Below are 20,676 nucleotides of genomic sequence, written 5' to 3' on the forward strand. Positions count from 1 at the left end.
TGGCCTGTGAGCGGCCGGTACAGGTGAGCAGTGGGGTGTCCTGATTCTCAACACCGTACCCCTCTCCCAGGAGCCACTTGAGGTCAGGGAGCCCTTGTGTGTGTTTTTCTTCTCCCACAATGCCCAGGTAAGTGCCACACACACCAGCAGCACTTAATATCTGTTGATTCATTTTTTTCTTCCAAGGAGAAGATGCAGGGTATCCTGAGAAAAATCACCAAAACTAATCAAAGTGCTATGAGTCCTGTGAATTATAAAGAAAGGTGGAGGGAGTCTGGATTAATTTTCTCAGAGAAGAATGAGAAGCGTTATCGTGAAGCAGTTGAAAAAGCATGGGGAAAATGCAACCCAAAGTCCTCCTTCTACCTAGGGCGTCGAGCAAGGGGTAGGGGCTCTGGAAAGACAAGGAGAAACTGGAAAGCAGTAATGATGAACTTCTTAAGGAAAAGAGATACTAAAACAAGAAACCCTCTACCAAGGGGGCTGTGGACTCTTCACTCCTGGGGCAAAGCTTTAAAAGTAGGATGTTAAGTTAACTGTCCCCACTGATGTTCCTGTTTCAACAGAGATGACCAGACCAGAGACACAAGATTTATTCTGCACATAGGTTACAATTCTGCATGTAAAATACAACCTCTGTGAAACTTACTTCATGACAATACATGAGAACCTCAACCATCCCATTTTTCAAACTGCTTTGGGAAGAGTCTTTACATCTTGAAGGAGAAGATGGTAGTTCCACTTAAGCACATAAAAGAGGACACAAAATAAAATGTATTTTTCTGTCTTGAGAATATCTTCACTTATTAACAATGTGGAGTGCCCCAGGGCTGGCGAAACCACATTACCTTAACTCCACACAGCTTGCTCTGTGGGAACAGGGACCAGCCTCACCTAGTACACACATCACAACCCTGCCCAGTACACAGTTAGCTCTGGCACGCGCTCGCCTCTGCGGCCTTGAATCTTTCATAGAGAGAGGTCCGCAAAGAACATTAGAGGAATGGGGAGGTTCCGTATGTAACGTGATGCCAAAATAAGCTGTGGGCCACTGGTGACTTTCTCAGCTTCCTGGGTCAATTTTTTCCCCCCATGTTAACTTTTAATAAGTTAAAAAAAAGATTTTTGGGAAAATGTTTTACAAATGCTACATTATTTATCAACTCATCTTGTGGACAATATGAGTACTTTAATGCTGTTAACGGCAGCAGGCCAGCTTCTGCTGCAGTCCCCCACTTTTCGGCAGTCTTTGTAATCTCTGAAGTCACTGTAAATGCTGGGGAGAAGTAGCAACTAAGGAAGGAACAATCTAGAGTCTCCTGTAAAAGGGGGGCAACTTCAATGTCAATAAAATGTACACAGAACTTTGGAATAACTTTTCTTTTTTTTAAAGCTAGTATAAAGCTCTTGATGGCTGAAGCCCAAAGCTTTTCAACCAGAACTCTAGAGGCTGAGACCAGCCTGGGCTTCTACCCGGGCACTGGCACACTAGGAAGGGAAGGCTTGCGTTACTGAACTCAAGTGCTTCACTGCTATTCCAGCTTCACCACTGAGCAATTCTGAATTGATGAAGGCTTTACATAAATGCGTCCTAACATACAGAAAAAGGGGAGAGCAATATGCTCTACGTAAAGTGAGAAATCACACACACGCACGCACGCACAAACTGCAACAAGTCAAAAACCTGTTTCAAGGTTTGCTTTGTCTATAAGATGAGGCACCAAACACTCAATCCCATTGACACAAAGGAAATTCTTTATTCCTATCATCACTGCCTCCGTTCCAAAAATTAGATTAAAACTCCTCGTATAACTTATATAAGCTGGTACTATCTGCATTTTCATTAATAACCAGTGTGTCACGAGACATTTCCTATTTTAATTTATTTCTAAGGTCTGGAAAAAAGAAAGTAAAGCTGCTTCACTTAAGCTATGACACATTGTAATACTGTGATCGCCAAAATGATTCCCAAACTAAATGGATTAGAGAGAGAGGGAGGGTGGCCTTAAAGATGGCACACTTGGGACTGGGCTCAGTCCCACACAGCCTCCACCTGGTGGGACCTATACAGCAGCAAAAACGGGTAAATCACCACGAGTGATGGGGCTGCTGGGAACCATTACATCCGAATTTTTAAAGAAACTTTTGGAAGATCAAAACCATACATCCTGTTGACTTAGTGCTGTACAGCAAAACGTTGCTATTGTATAACATCTTACTTGGTCTTCACAGTAATACTATGAGTTTCCAAGACTATGCATTAGTACCATCCCATTTTACAGATGAGAAAAGTGATGTTCAGACAGGTTAACAAAATCACACAGCTCATCCCCGACAGCATTGGGCCCAGAACCCAAGGATTCCAGCTCCTACTTCATACCCTTTCCCCTTGGAACATGGCCCTGCATTATGGACAAAGACTCTAGTTGTTTTTTCCTCTTCTGTCCTTCACCGGGAGTCAAGTGCTTGGGTAACCCACTAAAAGACACACACATACACACAAAACCAAAACACACACATAAAAACATATTTTATTTTTCCTCTCAATCTTTAACACAGTTGCACATCTTCAGGTGAACTTGAGCTCGTGGTATAGAACTCCCACACAACAATCACACAGGGAATCAGAGAACCAAACCAAAGGCATGCTTGCAAGACCATGGGAAGGCCCACCTACACAAGAGGAAGGACAGCCCAGAGATTAAAAGCTTGGTCTCTGAAGCCAGACTGCCTGGGTCCACATCTCAGCTCTGCCATTTATCAGCTCTGAAACTGTGGGCAGGTCACGTAAGATTCTGTGCCTCAGCTTCAACTAAAAATAGGAGAAATAAAAAAACATAGCTCCTGGGGTTTGTGGGAAAGCAGGACAGTGGAAGTCACATGGGAATGTTTGCTATTGCCTTTTACAGAGGTGCTAGATGAGCCTGAAAGACAGAAACTGAGCTTACCGATAACGGCCCCAAACCACCTTGGTATATATGTGCCCCATAACATACTAAATGCTCAGTGAACATCAGCAATCATCACCATATTTTATTATCAGAACACGGGCTTTAGAGTCTGCTTCACTCAGGCTCAAATTTCAGTTCGTCCATACAACTGATTTGTGATTTTAAGAAAGTGACTTGGGTTCTCTGAATCTCAATTTCCTCATCTGTAAAGCGGGAATAACAACATCACCCACCCCCTTGCAGGGTTGTTCCGAGAATCAGATGGCCCGCTGCAAGTAAAGCACCCAGTAGGGTGCCCAGCACATGGCTGGAATCAGAGCAACGTTAGTTTTCTTCTCTGCCCAACCCTCTACTGTTGCCAAATGGTGAAGGTCTATGTTGGATATCCATTCATTTTATTGTTTCTAGATCTCAACCAAAACAGGGCAGACATGTATTAGAATATCTGAAGAAGGAGAGATGAGCTTCATATAGTATTTTAGTTGCTAAGTGACACTGGTCTATAGCATTAGGTGAAGAGGGAAAATTGACATTTTCTATAAAATAGGTTGCTATAGATCTCATCTGAACTCACAGCTCTGAAAAAAATCACAGCTCTCAGGAGAAGGGCTTTTTGAGAAATCATATATTCTTTTTTTTTTTTTTTTTTTTTTTTGCGGTACGCGGGCCTCTCACTGTTGTGGCCTCTGCCGTTGCGGAGCACAGGCTCCGGACGCTGAGCAGGTTCAGTGGCCATGGCTCACGGGCCCAGCTGCTCTGCGACATCTGGGATCTTCCTGGACCGGGGCACGAACCCGTGTCCCCTGCATCGGCAGGCGGATTCCCAATCACTGCACCACCAGGGAAGCCCAGAAATCATATATTCTTGCTTCTAGGGTCCGTGTGTCATTTACATGGGCCAACGTTTCAGCTTCAGTAGAGACAGGGGTCACTTGCTGGTCAAACCTACCACTGGGAATGTGGCTGGAGCAGAAAAGTGGGCCCTGGGTGGGGACCTGTGTTCCCTTCCTGAGCAGCAGGTCTGCTGAGAGAATGAGAGACTGTAAGGGAATCCAAAGGGACACATTTCTGCTCTGTGCCCACAGGAGGTGAATTGCAGTATTGTCTGGCTGGAGATGTGGGTTAAGAATGTGCTGGTTCAGGCTTCCCTGGTGGCACAGTGGTTAAGAATCCACCTGCCAAGGCAGGGGACACGGGATTGAGCCCTGGTCCAGGAAGATCCCACATGCTGTGGAGCAACTAAGCCTGTGCACCACAACTACTGAGCCTATGCTCTAGAGCCCATGAGCCACAACTACTGAGCCCTTGTGCCAGAGTTTGAAGCCTGCGTGCCTAGAGCCCACGCTCCACAACAGGAGAAGCCACCACAGTGGAGTAGCCCCTGCTCATTGCAACTAGAGAAAGCCTGTGTGCAGCAACGAAGACCCAACACAGCCAAAAACAAAACAAACAAACAAACAAACAAAAGAATGTGTTGGTTCATCAGCTAAGCACAGTCTTAATGAAGTGATTTTTAGTCTGAGGATCTTTTAAGGTCAATTGAGTTATTTCTAAATTAATTTTTAAAAACTGAGATATAATTGATATATAAGATTTATGTAAGTTTAAGGTGTACAATGTGCTGGTTTGATACATTTACATATTTCAGTAAGACCACCACCATGGCATTCGTTAACACCTCTATCATGTCTCATTTTTATCATTTCTTTTCTGTGGTGGGAACAATCAAGATCTAGTCTCTTAGCAACTTTGAAGTTTTCAATACAGTATTGTTGACTATAGTCACTACACTGTGCATTGAATCTCTGGGACTTATTTATCTACTAGTTATAGGTGTGGACCCTTAAACAACATCTCCCCAGTTCCCCTGTTCCTGGCCCCTGGTAACCTTCTACTCTGTTTTTAAGAGTTCGGCTTCTTTAGATTCCACATATAAGAGACATCATACAGTATTAGTCTTTCTCTGTCTGACTTATCTCACTCAGTATAACACCCTCAAGGTGTATTCGTGTCCAAAGCTTGTCACAAATGGCAAACTTTCTTTCTTGTGGCTGAATAATATTCCACTGCATATACATACTATATCTCCTTTATCCATCCATCTGCTAATAAACACTTAGGTTGCCAATTTAAATTATTTATGGATTATGAACTGATCTCAAATGTCTCCTTCAACAGGAAGCAACTGAAATTCCACGTACAGATGCAAACTGTCTCTTTCTCAAGTCCAGTAACATCGTAACTGTCATTCTTAGATTGGATTCCCATTTCCTCTGCTGTATTACTTTCTTCTCCTCCTCTCCTCCGTCTGATTGATTATCTCACCTTGCATGCAATTGTTGAATAAATATATGTAGAATGAGTGGATGGATGGCTTGGTTACAGACAACTGTGGAGAGCTGTCGCACTTCCTGTCAATTTAGAGACTGAAAATATGCAAACCTGACTATTAAAACCATTTCCTTAGAAGCACCAGAGCCTGGAGCAGACGAAGAACTCAGGCTCTGATCGTTGTGGCTTCACACTTCAATGGGATTTTAAACAGGAGGCATAGGAGTGAGGGGACAGTGTGGCTTAGCTAAAATGGCTCAGTGTCTGAATTATTCTAATAGTCCTGTAGGAGGAACCATCATTTCTCTATCAATTTCATTAACTTCAAATAAATAAGAAATGTCCACAGTACTACCTCAGTACTGGCACAGGAATTAAGTTCTCAGGCAACAGCCCCGAGAAGAGGACGCCTGGTACATGTTGTCAAGTTTCTGGGCAGCCTCGGAATGCCAGCTTCGGGACACCCCCAGGGCTCGACCAACTGGCGCTTCCTAGAGGACCCAGCCCTGCTCGATGAAGGTACCGCTGCTGCTGCTTCTACCTGAGGCTGTCCAGCTCGGAGAATACCCACGGCCCAGAATTCTCTGCCAGGATCTCACGGGGCCAGGTTGACACATCTGCTGCCCCTGCACTCTCAGGATGCCCACCTCCACCCCTGCTGCTGGGGGCCGCCCATCACCTCACCTGTTTCCTGCTTCCTTCCTTCAAGCGAAGAAGGAAGTCTGCCTCTCCTTAATTAGCCATCTAGGCATCTGCCCACCAGAGGGAGCAGCTGCCAACAGGTGGATAACAATACAGCTCGTTTCAACAGTGCCTTTCAAAACCCGGGGGGCTCGCATGGCTGCCAACTCCTCAACTGCTCATTCAGGCAAGCGCAGTGACCAGAAGTTAATAAGGGAAAGGGAGCCGTGGCTCTGCCAGAAACACGGCATTATGCATGGTCATGTTGGCAAATAAATGGAGGAAAACTATTTTAGAAACACAAAAGCTGGCTTCTGGGCCCGGAGACAAAATGAGTATCGAAAGCCAATGGCTCAGTGTCCAAGAGACAGTGAGTGTCACCCTGCTCAGTGGAAAACCACGCTGGGCCAGGGTCAGGAGCCTGGCTCGAGTCCTGCTCTTCCCAGACCAGCTACACACTCTTGGGCAGATAACCCGGCCTCTCTGTGCTCCTTCCACCTCTCCTAAGGCTTGAATGAGATGGTCCTTATTTTCTCTTTGTGAATGTCAACCTGAAAGCCCTTCATGAGAGGATGAAATCTCATTCTGCCAGGACTTGGTATGTTCGTCATTGGCTCTGTGCCTTGGTTTCTTGATTCAACTGTGTTGACAGTTATGCCCCTCACTAAGGGCGTTTTCGCTGAATAACTAAAATGTGAGAATAACATCTGTCACAGACTGTATGTCCCAAAGATGGCAGGAATAAAGCATCCTCTCCCCTGCATCCTACATGCTCTCTGCAGTATGACCTTGACACTCTCCCTCAAGAGGTAGAGTCTGTGTCTCCACCCTTGGGTCTGGGCTGTGACTGCTCTGATCAACAGAACAGGGTGGAAGTGATGGGGTGCCATCTCCTGAAACAGCCTTGTCTCACCTGGTGGCTTCAGGAAGCTTCCTGCTTCTTGGAAGCCAGACACCATGCGAGAAGTACACCTGCCTACCCAGAGACCACCACTGTGAGAACTCCAAGCCACATGGAGAGGCCCTGGAGGATGAGATGCCACATGAAGAGAGACAGTGGCCAAGGAACATTGAGCCACCAAGCACGTGAGTGAAGAAGCCATCTTGGAAGTGGATTCTCCAGCCCCACCTGCCCCCAGATGCCCCCATGTGGATCAGAAAGGAACTGCACCACTGAGCCCTTCCCAAATTCCTGAACCCACAAAATTTATTTCAGGAGCAAAATCAATGGTTGTTTTAAGCTACCAAGTTTGGGCATAGTTTGTAACATGTGTACACATTAACAGATTACAAAAACAATGTTATCTGCAGTATTGGACAAATATGGGTGGGCCTTATCTTAATAGATCTGTTCCTAAAAGCATTTGCCGAAAATGAACACAAAATTACATATAAAATTATTTTTTAATCTTGAGCACTTACATTTACATTTTGGGAGAGAATCACTAAATCCCGCTTCAATGCAAGTATACTCATTAGTTTAGGCATCATCTCCTTCTGGAAAACCATATGCCACCCCTTACTCCCAGCCAGGATAGATGACCCCGGCTCAGCATCCATGACATGATAGCTCAGCACTTAGCACAATGCACTGAATTTCCCTGTTTGTTGTCTGCCCCATGAAGGCAGGGGACATATCCGTTCCTCCTTGTAAGAGAAGAGTCATAACGTCTAATGCATAAAGTATGATAGAGGTGGTTCTAAGCACTTGACATAGATCTTATGTTTATATCAATTCACTTAATGTTTACTATAGCCTTGTGGGGTAGGTACTATTATTATGCCCACTCTCTAGATGAGGAAACTGAGGTACAGAGAGGCTAAGTAACTTGCCCAAGGTCACCCAGCTAAGTAAGTAGCAGAGGCTGGCTTTGAATCAAGGCAGTCGGGGCCCAGAGTCCATGCTCTTAGCCACTGTAACACACAGCTTTTCTTTAACATTAAGCATTCAATAAATGTTTTTGACTCAATTAATGAATCAACAACAGAAATCAAACCCAAACTTCTCATACAGATCAGGATTTCTGAAAGAAAAAAAACCTGTGCCACATGAACAAAAATCAATTCTAAGAACTACATGCAAATATAAAAATCCCATACAAATGCTAAGTAATGATAACGAATTTGCTACATAGACCAGAAATAAATCTGAATGAGAAAAGATACTCCCTACCCCTTCCTGTTTTATCTATTAGTGCTAATCTAGTCAGTAGCCACTAATATAATTATTTCAGGAAAATCTATGCGAATAGGAACCAAGGGAGGGCACAGATAAATAAAGCTTACAGATGAATATTAGAATCTCATGTTCATTCACCGTTCACTTCAGGACATTCCTCTGTCAAACCTGCTGACCAGCTGATGTGTATCACCTCTTTCTCTTTTCTCTCCATCTGGGGCAGGTTATAACAAAAGAGGACAGAGACAAGCAAAGCTTTCACGAAAACCAGTGCCTGGGAAAGACATCCCCGAGCCGCTGGGAACTGGCTGCAAGTGGCCATGATAGAACTGGGAGGTACTGCGTAGGAAAACTGCAGAGGATGCACAGAAATGACACCTTATTTATCTGATTTCAAACTTTTTACTGTTGCTGCTTGACGTGTTGTGTATAGGCCGGCAGCATAAGTAGCACCCGAGCGCTTAGCAGAATTGCAGTACCTTGTCCGGCCCCAGAACAACTGAATCTGAATCTGTCAATATGGGCAGGAAAGTCTGAAGGCACTGCCAAGGACTGGACCATCTGGGAGCGCTGGAAAGCAAGGGGGAGTCTGTCCTCAAGCAACGACTCTCCAGTCCCCCCCACCCTGCCTACCTCTGACATCCCTGCTTCCTCCACCTCAGACACCCAGGCAGCCAGCGACCATAAAGCTTAGGGAAACGATCCCTGGGAGTGAGTGGGTGGGCACGACGCTCCCTTAGACCTTGGAGTCAAATGCAACTAGGTTTGAGTCCCAGTTCCACCAGTTACTGGCTGTGTGATAAAATGAATGATTTAACCTGTTCAAAGCACCAGTTTCTTTTCTTTTTTTCTTTTTTTTTTTTGCGGTACGCAGGCCTCTCACTGTTGTGGCCTCTCCCGTGGCGGAGCACAGGCTCCGGACGCGCAGGCCCAGCGGCCATGGCTCACGGGCCCAGCCACTCCGCGGCATATGGGATTCTCCCGGATCGGGGCACGAACCCGCATCCCCTGCATCGGCAGGCGGACTCTCAACCACTGCGCCACCAGGGAGGCCCCCAGTTTCTTATCTGTAACATGGGGGAAACAACCACGGTGCCTTGCGTTTGCAGGAAAATTGCATGTAGGTGCCTAGCATAGGGCAAGGCGCAGGCAGAGCGTGTGTTCAGAAAAGGGAGCCAGCTCCCTCTCTCCAGCCCTGAGCTCAAACTACTCTTTTCTTTCCTTCTCCAGATCTGGAGATAGACCAGACTGAACTATTTAATCTCCAGACGCCATAGATCAGGACTGCTCACTTCATTTCAGATCTGAAAATTTCTCAGAACCAGAAGTGACTTCTGAGATGATAACACATTCATCTTACAGCCGAGGAAGCTGAAACCCAGAGAATTTAATGCTTGGGAAAAAATAATCTTCCTTACCCAGTTCCCTTGTTGTGGATTCCGAAGAACAGTGTTCTGAAAGCAGTTCTAATTACTTCTCCTCACAAATATCCTGAAAATGATTTGTTATACACTCTGACTCCTGGTCAGAGGCCCAGGAGACCCACCTTTGAGTGCCATCTCCACCACTAATTGTGGGACCCTAGGAAAGTTATGCACACAAATTTTCTGGGATTCACTTTTTCACCTGTCAAGGAGGACCATTCGATCATCTTCAATGTCACTTCTAGCTTTAAGCAATTCAATGATTTCAAATGAAATGCTGATTTCTTTAGGGACGTAATTTTAATATTGTCCACAAGATGGCAGAACACTTCCTTTACAGAAGTCTGAGCATAGTGAACACAAAGGAGAGGAAAGCACTCTAAGGAATCCGTACATATTTTCCAAAGCATTCAGTTTTCTACAATTTAATTATAACTGGCTTTTATTTTAGGGTTAAATCATTCTAGTCAAGCATTTGGCCAGCAATAAGCCACATGCCATGAGAAAAAGAACGTTTTAAAGGGCTAAATTAGGCTACTAAGGTAGTAGGATGAGCCCAGGAGGCATAGTGTAGAATCGTGGGGATTCAGAAGTGCAAGCTACCTGGCCGCTCAGACATGACTAGAAATTGCCTTCTTGACAAATGAGGCACAAGAGGCAACTATCTACAAAAAGCTTGTACACGCAGACATTTAAAAACATTTCACATGGAGAAGTGACGCAAAATAGACAGAGAAAAAAAAAATTAGAAAAAAATCTTTAAGATTACAATAACAAAGTTTTGAATTTAAAAATGCAGAGGGACTAAACACCACGTACTGTCCTGAGTTAGATCCTGGAACTGAAAAAGGACCTAGAAGAACGACTGGTAAAATCAGAATAAAGTGTTTAGTTAACAGTTTTGTATCCCTATTCATTTTTTAGTTTTGACAAGTGTACTACAGTTATGTAAGATAGGACCTTGGGGGAAGCTGGGTAATGGGTATACAGGAACTCTCTGTACTATCTTTGTCACTTTTCTGTAAATCCAAAATTATTCCAAAATAAAATTTTTATTTAAAAAATACATAGAGGGCTTCCCTGGTGGCGCAGTGGTTGAGAGTCCGCCTGCCGATGCAGGGGACACGGGTTCGTGCCCCGGTCCGGGAAGATCCCACATGCCGCGGAGCGGCTGGGCCCGTGAGCCAGGGCCGCTGGGCCTGTGAGTCTGGAGCCTGTGCTCCGCAACGGGAGAGGCCACAGCAGTGAGAGGCCTGCGTACCACAAAAATAAATAAATAAATAAAATAAAATAAAATAAAAAAATAAAAAATACATAGAAAAATAAGGGCAAAAGACAGCCAAGAAAGGACAGAAACACGGAGTTTCATAATAAACATAGGGTTTTGTACCTACCAAAACAAATGTCCTATGTTGATGATAATTTAAGAGGGGGGAATTTTAAAGTAGGAGGTAGTAGCTCACATGCAATAAAATAAGGTAAATAAGTAAAAATGACAAAGCCTAAAGAATAATGGGCAGTGGACAAAGGTGTCTTCTAGGGTATTACAGATGGAATTATATGCCGCCGTAGCCTTTTCTGAAAAGCAGTTTTGCAATAAGTAACAGAAGCCATAAGTTGATAGCCTTTGACACGGTAATACCTTTTTAGCAACCTGTCCCAAAGCAATGATTTAAAAGAAAAAAAGCCACCTATTTTTATGAAGTTGCAACTCTGCCCTGTAGTACCCGAAATTGTTCCTATGGCCACTGGGTGCCTAGACAGATTATGGTGCTATTAATTAAATGGAATATTATAATGGAATTAAGAATGATAAATCTGAGAATTGTGGAAAGGAATACATGAAGTAATTTTTTTTTTTTTTTTTTTTTTTGCGGTATGCGGGCCTCTCACTGTTGTGGCCTCTCCCGTTGCGGAGCACAGGCTCCAGATGTGCAGGCTCAGCGGCCATGGCTCACGGGCCCAGCTGCTCCACGGCATGTGGGATCCCGGACCAGGGCACGAACCCGTGTCCCCTGCATCGGCAGGCGGACTCTCAACCACTGCGCCACCAGGGAAGCCCCAAGTGAAGTAATTTTTTAAGAGCTCAGTACATGCAATGTAGTATCCTAGATTAGGTCCTAAAAAGGATGTTAGTGGAAAAAATGGGAAAATGTGAATGAATAAAGCCTATTTTAGTTAATAATACGGTATCAATATTAATTTCTTAGTTTGGATAATTGTCCGTGATTATGAAGATGTTACTCTTAGGGAAACATAGGTGAAGGGTGTATGGGAACTCAATATCTTTGTGACTTTTCTGTAAATCTATAATTATTTTAAAATAAAAGTTAAAGAGCTCAGAATTATATACAAACTCATGCACATACTGCAATCAACTAAAAAAATATTTACTGTATATAAAGTTAGGTAGGCTCATAAAACACTGTCAGAGTTATAAAAATACTTTGCTTTTGCAGGAGTGGGGTGGCATGGGGGGAAGAGTTCATTTATGTTTCTACTTAGATGTTTCACTGAACAACTGATTATCAAGATGCTCTGACTCAGAGTGGCTGGGGAGAATTCTGAAGGATTCATATCCTGATAGTCTAAAAATGACTTTTATTTTTCCAGCATCTAAGTTTCATTGAGGGAGTAAGGAAGACATTTTCTATAATAATCTTTTTAGTAATCATTCCTCGGGGACTATATTTAGAATTCCATCGAACATGAAATTAAATATTTTTGTTTCCTAAAGAAAGGATACCTTCTGCTTCTTTGCGGGGCACTCAGTTTCTGAGTCCTTGGCAAATTGAAAGAATGGAAAGGGTGAACTAAAGATACCCTTTAGATATCTTTAGATCTATCGAAAGCTTGAACATCTGGGAACCTAGATCTTGCCACTTCTGCCTGCTTAGGTGCCCCAGGCAGCATTAAACAGGCGAGGGGTGACTAAGGGGGCAGATGGGAGAGGCCAGAGGGTGGTGGCGATGGGGAATACCTCCAAAGTGGCCTCATCAAAGTCAGCTCTAAACCAATGGACTTGTTCCAAATTTGTAAAAAATAATTTCATTTAGTGCTGTTGGAAACAGCATTGAAGGATCACCTTAGCCTTCCCTGCAGGGTTTCCCTTGGCCCACTTCCATCAGGAGGTGGAGAGACTTGCCTCCAGAGAAGCACAGCAAGACTCAATTTCCCCAAAGGGACGCCATCTGTGTGGGGTATCTAAAGTGGGTAGCTCAGCCAATCGCCAGACACACAGATGAGCTCCACTCCAGCCCCCACTTCCTCCTGTTCTGGCCCAACTTTTTATCATAAGCCTGGTTGAACTTACACCACTGAGGGATGGTCTGAAAAAACCTGCAGCCCATCCATTCCACTTCTAGAGCCTAGGGTTCATCTCTGCCTCAAGTCAGACTGGAAAGCTGGTCCACGCTGTCATAATCCTCCACCAATTTACTTGAAATGGGTTTGTCCTTTGCTTCCAATGAGCAAAATCCAAATTTCTATGTCTTTACATAAATTTGGAGTATTGTTGAGGACACTGATCACATTAATTGATGGTGGCCCCTAAATGAAGCTCCACGTGAGACTTTTCTTTGGACAGTCTAGTGAGCATGGGCTCTGGAGCCAAATGGCCTGGATTCAAATCCTGACTCTACTATTTAAGTAGCTGTTCAACTTTCTATGCCTCATTTTCCTCATCTGCAATAATGACAGTCAGCCCCTTGAATTTTTGTGAGGATGAGAGTCAACAGCAATGAAGTCTTTAGGACTAAGCTGGGCAAAAAGTTAGCACTCAAAAAATATTCATTATTACAATTATTTTTATAACAAAGCACTAGAAAAACCATTATATTCCATAAGGAACTGAGATGCTTTTACCTCATGCACAGTGTGGTTCATAGAAAGCAGGGTTCTGAGACCCTTTTCCCCTCCCAACAGACTTAGGGTCCTCAAGAGTGACAGTGACCTTCTATAGCACGGGGCACCTTCAGAATCTAGGGTGAGATGGGGCAGTTAGAAGCACGTGTAGTTTGCAGAGGTTTTTTCAAGATTCTGAGATGCCCTTATAGGAATTCATGCCATTTACCAGAAGAGTCCTCAGTATAAATAATCACCTGGAGGTACAAAAATGGACCCAAAGGTCAATTTTCTTAACTATGCCAAGTCCTATGCTCTGAAAAAAAGTCCTATGCTTTTTCCTTTTCCCCAGTCTGATCTGTCCTAACTCCATGTACTGTCCCAGTACAGACAGATGCACTGATTCTTCCCTTATGTTTCCTGTGGCTTGTAAGCGCTTTCTTAAGTCTCCTCAGATCTTTTATAGAACAAAGAAGGATAAAAAATAAATAATGCAATACACATGCTTTTTTGTTTAGAACTAAGTACAACCTTTGTTACTTCTAAGAAAGCTGAGCCTCCTTATTAACATAAACAAATTCCCAATAGGTGCTAGAATAGACACGTTGGGAATAGAACTGTGGTAGATCAATTAATTCGGTAAGTGGGCTTCCCTGGTGGCGCAGTGGTTGGGAGTCCGCCTGCCGATGCAGGGGACGCGGGTTCGTGCCCCGGTCCGGGAGGATCCCACATGCCGCGGAGCGGCTGGGCCCGTGAGCCATGGCCGCTGAGTCTGCGCGTCCAGAGCCTGTGCTCCGCAGCGGGAGAGGCCACAACAGTGAGAGGCCCGCGCACCGCAAAAAAAAAAAAAAAAGAATTCAGTAAGCAATACAACTGAGAGGGAAAAAGAGAAAGCACCCTCTTAGGTAATAGCTCAATTACCTCCTATTCCTGCTACCCATTCAATCTCCGTTCCATGCATCACCCTTCCGGCCCACTCTTGTCAATTGCACACTCAGCTTTACAGACATCACTGGCCCAGCCCTTCCGGGTGGAGAAAAATATTGCTGCTGCTCGCCCTTCCTCCTCCAGTCTTTGCTGATAGCCCTTATAAAACACTTGGTAGCAAAGCAAATTATTCACAGCCTGCCTTCCTGTTTTACTGCATTCCTTCCCTTCCTTGCCATAAGATTTATCTTTAAAGGCCAGGGTGTCCGCAGCCAACCAAGAACTTGTTCAGAACACCGCTGGCTCTGGAGCAGCCTTAACCTGATCAGGCTGTGCTTAGAATGAAGCTGAGCAAACTAGGAGCAACGGAGAAGCCCTGGGATTCTTATAGAACCAATGGCAATGTGGCAGCTTCCGGCTAGGGAGCCAAGGTTTTTAACCTGCACCGTGTTCCCCACTTAACTACTGCTACAGGAACCTATCTGCTGTTTTATTCATAGACACAGATCTACTTTGGGATTCAGAAAAATATCTAGGTTCAGCTACATAATTTGCAAATGAAAATGAAATATGCAAAGTGAAAACACATGGCCCCATGTTCAAAAAGCAGGGGGGAAAAAGCTGTAAAAAGTATTAAGACATGAAGCTTTATCCTTTCTTCTGCATTCTCTCTCTCAACTCCTAAGGTGTTTCTTGCTTGTCATTTAATGTCACGCTCTCTCGGGCACGGGGATACTTACAGGGTGAGTGCAGACCATCACAGGCTGCCCACCCCTACAGACCATCAGCTGCTAGGCCGATGCACCACGTCCTGGCCAGGGGTGGGGAAACTGAGCCAAGAATCCCCCTTTCCCGTGGACTCAGCACCCCAGCCCACAGCAAATGGATGACCCTCTGTTTGCAATACCTGTGCCAGGACACGCTAGGTACCTGGATTGGGAGTGGGCGGGGCCCCACTGAGTCACCCACGAACACACTGCTGTGCTGTCCACCTGAGCTGGGCAGGCCACTACTTTGTCCCCTCCTGGGACACCATGGAGTTTGTGTACCTAGCATCAACTCTCCCCAGGCTCACACCTAGCCCCCTACAGGGGTGGAAGGCAACAGTAACTGCTGGGTGGGGGGCAGCGATGGGGAGGGTGGCAGGGCCTGAGGTGCCAAGCAGCAGGGGAACGGGCAGCTGAGACACACTGGGCAGGTAGGGAGGTGGCAGGACTGTGCATAAGCCAAGGCTCCAACTCCCCGGGGCACACTCCGTTGCCCTACTGCACTTCATCTACAGAGCACAGAGTCAAAGATAAAAGTATGCAGAACATCAAGAGAGCAACTGCACAGAAAAACACGGGGCCCTGATTCTCCACGCAGGGCCCCGTGCAACTGTACTGGTCGCATACCCGTCAGCTGGTCCTGCTGCTTCCCCACCATGAAACAGGCCTGTGTTTAGGACAGGAATGAGGAGGAACTTTCGCTTTGCACAGGTGCGAGGCTGCCCTGGAGGAGGTGGGTGTGAGGGGTCTGTGGCACCTGTTCACCGCCCCTCCCATGGCACTGCAAGGCAGAGCCTGGCTTATCTTCAAAGGCTTCTGAAGCCCACCTGTTTGAACGATAATTTTAACTTATTGCGACGCACCAAGAATTGATGTAGTGAGATACAAGCAGAGTCGTGATGATTACAGAAATCTTCCCAAACCTAACCTGGCCGAGGGGTTTACTTTAATTGTTGGGGAGATTAGGAAAGAGAGGCTGAGGAATAATTCCTTATTAAGTGGCTCTGGGTTGATGGTTTGTAAAAACCTGGGCCATTATCCAAAGTCATTATTCTGATGCAAGAATATTTAACCTGGTCGCTGAAAGCACTTTCTTACAAACCTTAGCTTCTGGGTCACTGTTGATACTACAAGAATCATCATCATCAGCATGTGGGGCATTTCTAGAAAGAAAAACAGAAAATTGGACTTAGAATTCTATTGCAATCTCTAGCTGCACAAAGCCACTCATTACGGCAGGTGCTCTGAATGCCCTACCTGAGTTTCAAGGATGCATAGCGCAGTGTTGCTCCTTCAAACTCTTTTAAACTTGGGTCCGGGTTGACTGTGGCTGCATGCAAATCCTAGAGGAAAAGAGATCCCTGTTAATGTAGAAAGGGGAATGACCCATTACATGGCCTCAAATATCAAAGGGGAGAGAAGTCCTCCCAGCACGAGGCAGAGAGTGTATGTGAGCTTAGGCAGAAAAAGGCATGCATGGGCTGCTGATGCCGGTTTGGTGCAAGTGCCGCTTCTCACAAGACAACAGGAACCTGGGGCAATCAGCCTGAAGTCATTCACAATGGGAGACATCAAAAAAGGCAACACGTGTGAGTCCCACAGCCCTAGCCAGAAGCCCCATCACTCCGTCCCTGCAGAATGCATGATATTCACAAAGAAGATGCAGCCACAGCCATGCAAAAAGGACAAAATATTAAATGAGCTAAAATCTGACAATATACTTGCCTTCCAAATGTCACTATTAATCTTTCCCCCATTCAGAACAGCAAAATCACTCCATGGCTGTTTCTAGACATATAATTATTCACAAGGAAAAAGCACATTGATTTAAAAAAAAGAAAGAAAGAAAGAAAATAATAAAGGATAGAAAAGGAAAGGAAAAAAAAAGAAAACACACACACACACACACACACACACAAGACACTGTTGTTAGCATTGATATTCACAGGATGGGTTAGGGAACAAATTCACTCTAACGGCAGCATGTGAGCTCGCTCTCCCTTGATCTAGATCAACACCTGAGGCCTAGGGCAGGAGGAAAGAGAGGGCGCTTTAATTACTTACCAAAACAAATGGCTGAATGTTATTACCAGACAGTGAAGTTATCGATACTTTCTAAATGTGGTCTTAAAAGCACACACTATGCATCAAAGTATTAAATACCCAGAGTACCTAATTTCACAGGCACCTTCTTCTCTCCTATTAACCAAACAGAACTGTTTTCTTGAGCTGGAGGTGGAATTAAGGATGATGCTTGTCAATGTGCTGGACGGAAACGGGAATGTCCATGGCTAAGGGCATAAAAAAGCTGGGGGCCAAATTATTTTCACTTAAAAGAAAAAAATGGCAATGATGGAGGGCAAAGACCCCAGCCTGACCTCATCTTGCTGAGATTTGATCTAATAAAAAATAGCTCTAGGGCTTCCCTGGTGGCGCAGTGGTTGAGAGTCCGCCTGCCGATGCAGGGGACACGGGTTCGTGCCCCGGTCTGGGAAGATCCCACATGTCGCGGAGCGGTTGGGCCCGTGAGCCATGGCCATTGAGCCTGCGCGTCCGGAGCCTGTGCTCCGCAATGGGAGAGGCCACAACAGTGAGAGGCCCACATACCGCAAAAAAAAAAAAAAAAAAAAATAGCTCTAGACAATCTAATGTAAATTCCTCTTGTTCATAAGAAACTCTACTTCCTTGCCACCCAAGCCTCTTCACAAATTAATATTCGATCATGAAATGCTTTTCTAAACATAGTTATAGAACAAAGTGCAAAGCCTTGCCTTGCTGGGCAACCTCTGACAACAGACCTTCGAATCTAAACAACTCCTTCCTTTATTCACCTCGGACAACAATGGAAACATTTTTTTTCTTTCTACTATGTTGACTGAATATTCAAATATTTTTCACGTGACATTTGGGGAAATAAATGATACTAATAAGACACTCAGGCACATCCTTATGAACTTGTTCCACTTGTCAGGAAAATCTCTTTTCTTGAATAATAAATCAGTAAGAGAAACTTTTCCACTAAGTTAGTTTACAGCTAAAGTTCTTTGAAAATGAGACGGTAGTATTGACCCATAACATCTGCACACAATACAATTTTTAAAGCCACTCAAAGCAAGAAGCAGCGAAGATCAAATGTCCCAGGTGCTGAAGAATGCATTTATTTGGCTCTGAAGGCCTCTCTGAGGGCATGGTCATTGCAAATTTGGATCCATCATCACCTCTACACAGTTGGTGTCATTGTTGCTTTCTTTGCTGGACTAGGCACCCAACCTGCAGTTTTTCAAACAGAACTTGGACCACTGTGTTTATTTATTTTTCAAAAATAATCTCGTTTACTGAGCACAGAGCAGGAATGCTGTCCAGCCCCTCACCTCTTTCCTCACTCCATCCCCAAAAGCAGTGTTCAGCTTTTACTGAGGAGAAAATATTACAGGAAAATCTTAACCTGTCAGCTGTGGAGACCTATGAACCCCCTGAAATGGATGTGGGGTTTTGCGCAAGTGCATTTTATCCCCAACTTTTCTGTTCTCAGAAGGGCCAGTGACCGAAAAATGTTTAGAGTTACCATCATAGGGGGATTAATAAACACTCACGATGAGGACTTGAGATATCAAGTACAAAATAAAATTTTAAGCTAAAATTTCTTTTTAAAAAAGAAAACAAGCCTATTTGGTCCCAAACTGTCATCATCATTTACACGTGAGCATTATCTGGTTTTCATTTAGGTTGAACTTTGAAAATGTAATCAGATGGTGAATTAGGAAGATTCAAGATAATTGTGCTCTTGTGAAGACATTTTTAAAAAGGCATGTGTGTCTGACAAAGGGAATCTGATATCAGAAATTATACCCAAAAGACACTGTGTTAGGACTACAAAGAGTGAAAGAAGAGCATTTTTTAAAACAAGTATTCAGAAAAGGCTTTGGCATTTTATCAAACACTTCTCTATACATGTGTGTTTAAATTTTTTTATGTATTTACTCTCTGGATGTAGGAGTCCCTGTAAAGTAAAAGTTGATTATAGTTCTAAGACTGCATGAATCTAGCTCTCATGCTACAGAGACATGAGTCAGCTGGCAAACTTCCAACAATCACCTTTTACAGATTTAAATAAACAAAGGCCCTATACAGTGATTTTGCAAAACCTTAAAATAACATAAGTATTCCTAAAGAAACCCTTTAGCACAAAACTCAAGCAAATAAAAATGGAAACTAACATTACATGTTATGAACAGGCCAAAGACCTTTTTTCCTTCCCATATTTAAAATTTTCATTGACATCAAAGATGAGAAATTTTCTCTTCCATTTAAGTGACTATTTTTTTTTTAAAGTCAAGGGCAATGAAGGACAAAAACAGTTTGTCCTAAATGTTAAGAACAATATATTCTATTCATCTATTATTATTTTTTTAATTAAGAAGAGAGAATACAACATTTTAGCTAATAATTTAAAGAAAAAAGACACCAACACAGATGTTTGGGTTGTACAGAAAGTCTGCAGTCTGGGTGATGGGAGTGAGAGATGAAAGAAGAGACAAAGAGAAAGACAATAAAAGAGGAAAAGGCAGGCGAGCAACATGCCCCAGGGAAGACAGACACAAAGAGAGGTAAAGGAGAGTAGAGGAAGAACAGGGACCATCTTCCATGGGTAACAACCTCCAATCGGTCATCTCTCAGGCAATGCAGCTAAAGCCTTGCACAGCTGAGAGATGGTGGTGTCAGAGTTATGGCTGGGGACACACCCTCCTGGTGCTTGTCTTGACCTTGGCCAGGCTGCAGCACCCCTTATCCTGATTACGGTGATGACATTCAGGTTCTCGAGAGCCCTGGAGCCCTAGCTCCTCAGAGACAGTGGGGACTGACCCAGCGCCTGGAGCACGGCACCTGCCATGACCCTTCATGACCTTTCAGCATGGCACCCTCATGACCTACTAAGGGAATCAATCTGACTGTATAACCTTGACTACTGAGAGTTTTCTTCTTCCATACTTTTCTTCTGGGATCTTAGGAGACTTCCCACCAGAGTGTGGACAGAGTGAGGTCAAGCACATGAGCCCTTAGCCCAGGGGCTGGCTGCCTGAAAGTGCCCAGGAATAGCAGTGTCCTTATCTCTACCAAGGCATTTGTAAGAATAAAAAGTTTGAGAGCCTACGGACTACAAAGGGTTATGGATTATGCTTCGTAATCCTCTTTTGTCAAGACTTGAGCCTTGGTATGTGTAGCCTTGATGATAAATGGCAGAGTACCTGGAATTCTGGAATTCCAAGGCATAGGCCAGTCAATGTTAATAAGCACTGTATCCATATATGTGTGTATATTTTTTCCTTCTTTTTTTTTTTTTTGTGGTACATGGTCCTCTCACTGTTGTGGCCTCTCCTGTTGCGGAGCACAGGCTCCGGACACGCAGGCTCAGCGGCCATGGCTCACGGGCCCAGCCGCTCCGCGGCATGTGGGATCTTCCCAGACCGGGGCACGAACCCGTGACCCCTGCATCGGCAGGCGGACTCTCAACCACTGCGCCACCAGGGAAGCCCTATTTTTTCCTTCTTTTAAAACTGCTTTCCGTGTTTTGC

The 20,676-nt window shown here is 44.4% G+C and overlaps 1 protein-coding gene across 18 annotated transcripts in view; it reads right to left on the reverse strand.

Moving 5' to 3' along the window:
• Window positions 1–20,676, reverse strand: part of APBB2 (amyloid beta precursor protein binding family B member 2) — a 389,233-nt gene that overhangs the window by 93,733 nt on the left and 274,824 nt on the right. For 15 of the 18 annotated variants that reach the window (XM_082637315.1, XM_082637301.1, XM_082637312.1 and 12 more), the window contains 3 exons: window positions 16,829–16,891; window positions 16,361–16,446; window positions 16,206–16,266 (listed from right to left, as the gene is read on the reverse strand). In XM_082637315.1, the coding sequence (XP_082493441.1) occupies window positions 16,206–16,266; window positions 16,361–16,446; window positions 16,829–16,891 (210 nt within the window). The remainder of the gene's footprint in view (window positions 1–16,205; window positions 16,267–16,360; window positions 16,447–16,828; window positions 16,892–20,676) is intronic. The other 3 variants (XM_082637309.1, XM_082637308.1, XM_082637307.1) reach the window with 1 other exon arrangement.

The sequence above is a fragment of the Mesoplodon mirus genome (genome assembly GCF_964341445.2).
Source record: "Mesoplodon mirus genome assembly, chromosome: 2".
Taxonomy (NCBI): domain Eukaryota; kingdom Metazoa; phylum Chordata; class Mammalia; order Artiodactyla; family Ziphiidae; genus Mesoplodon; species Mesoplodon mirus.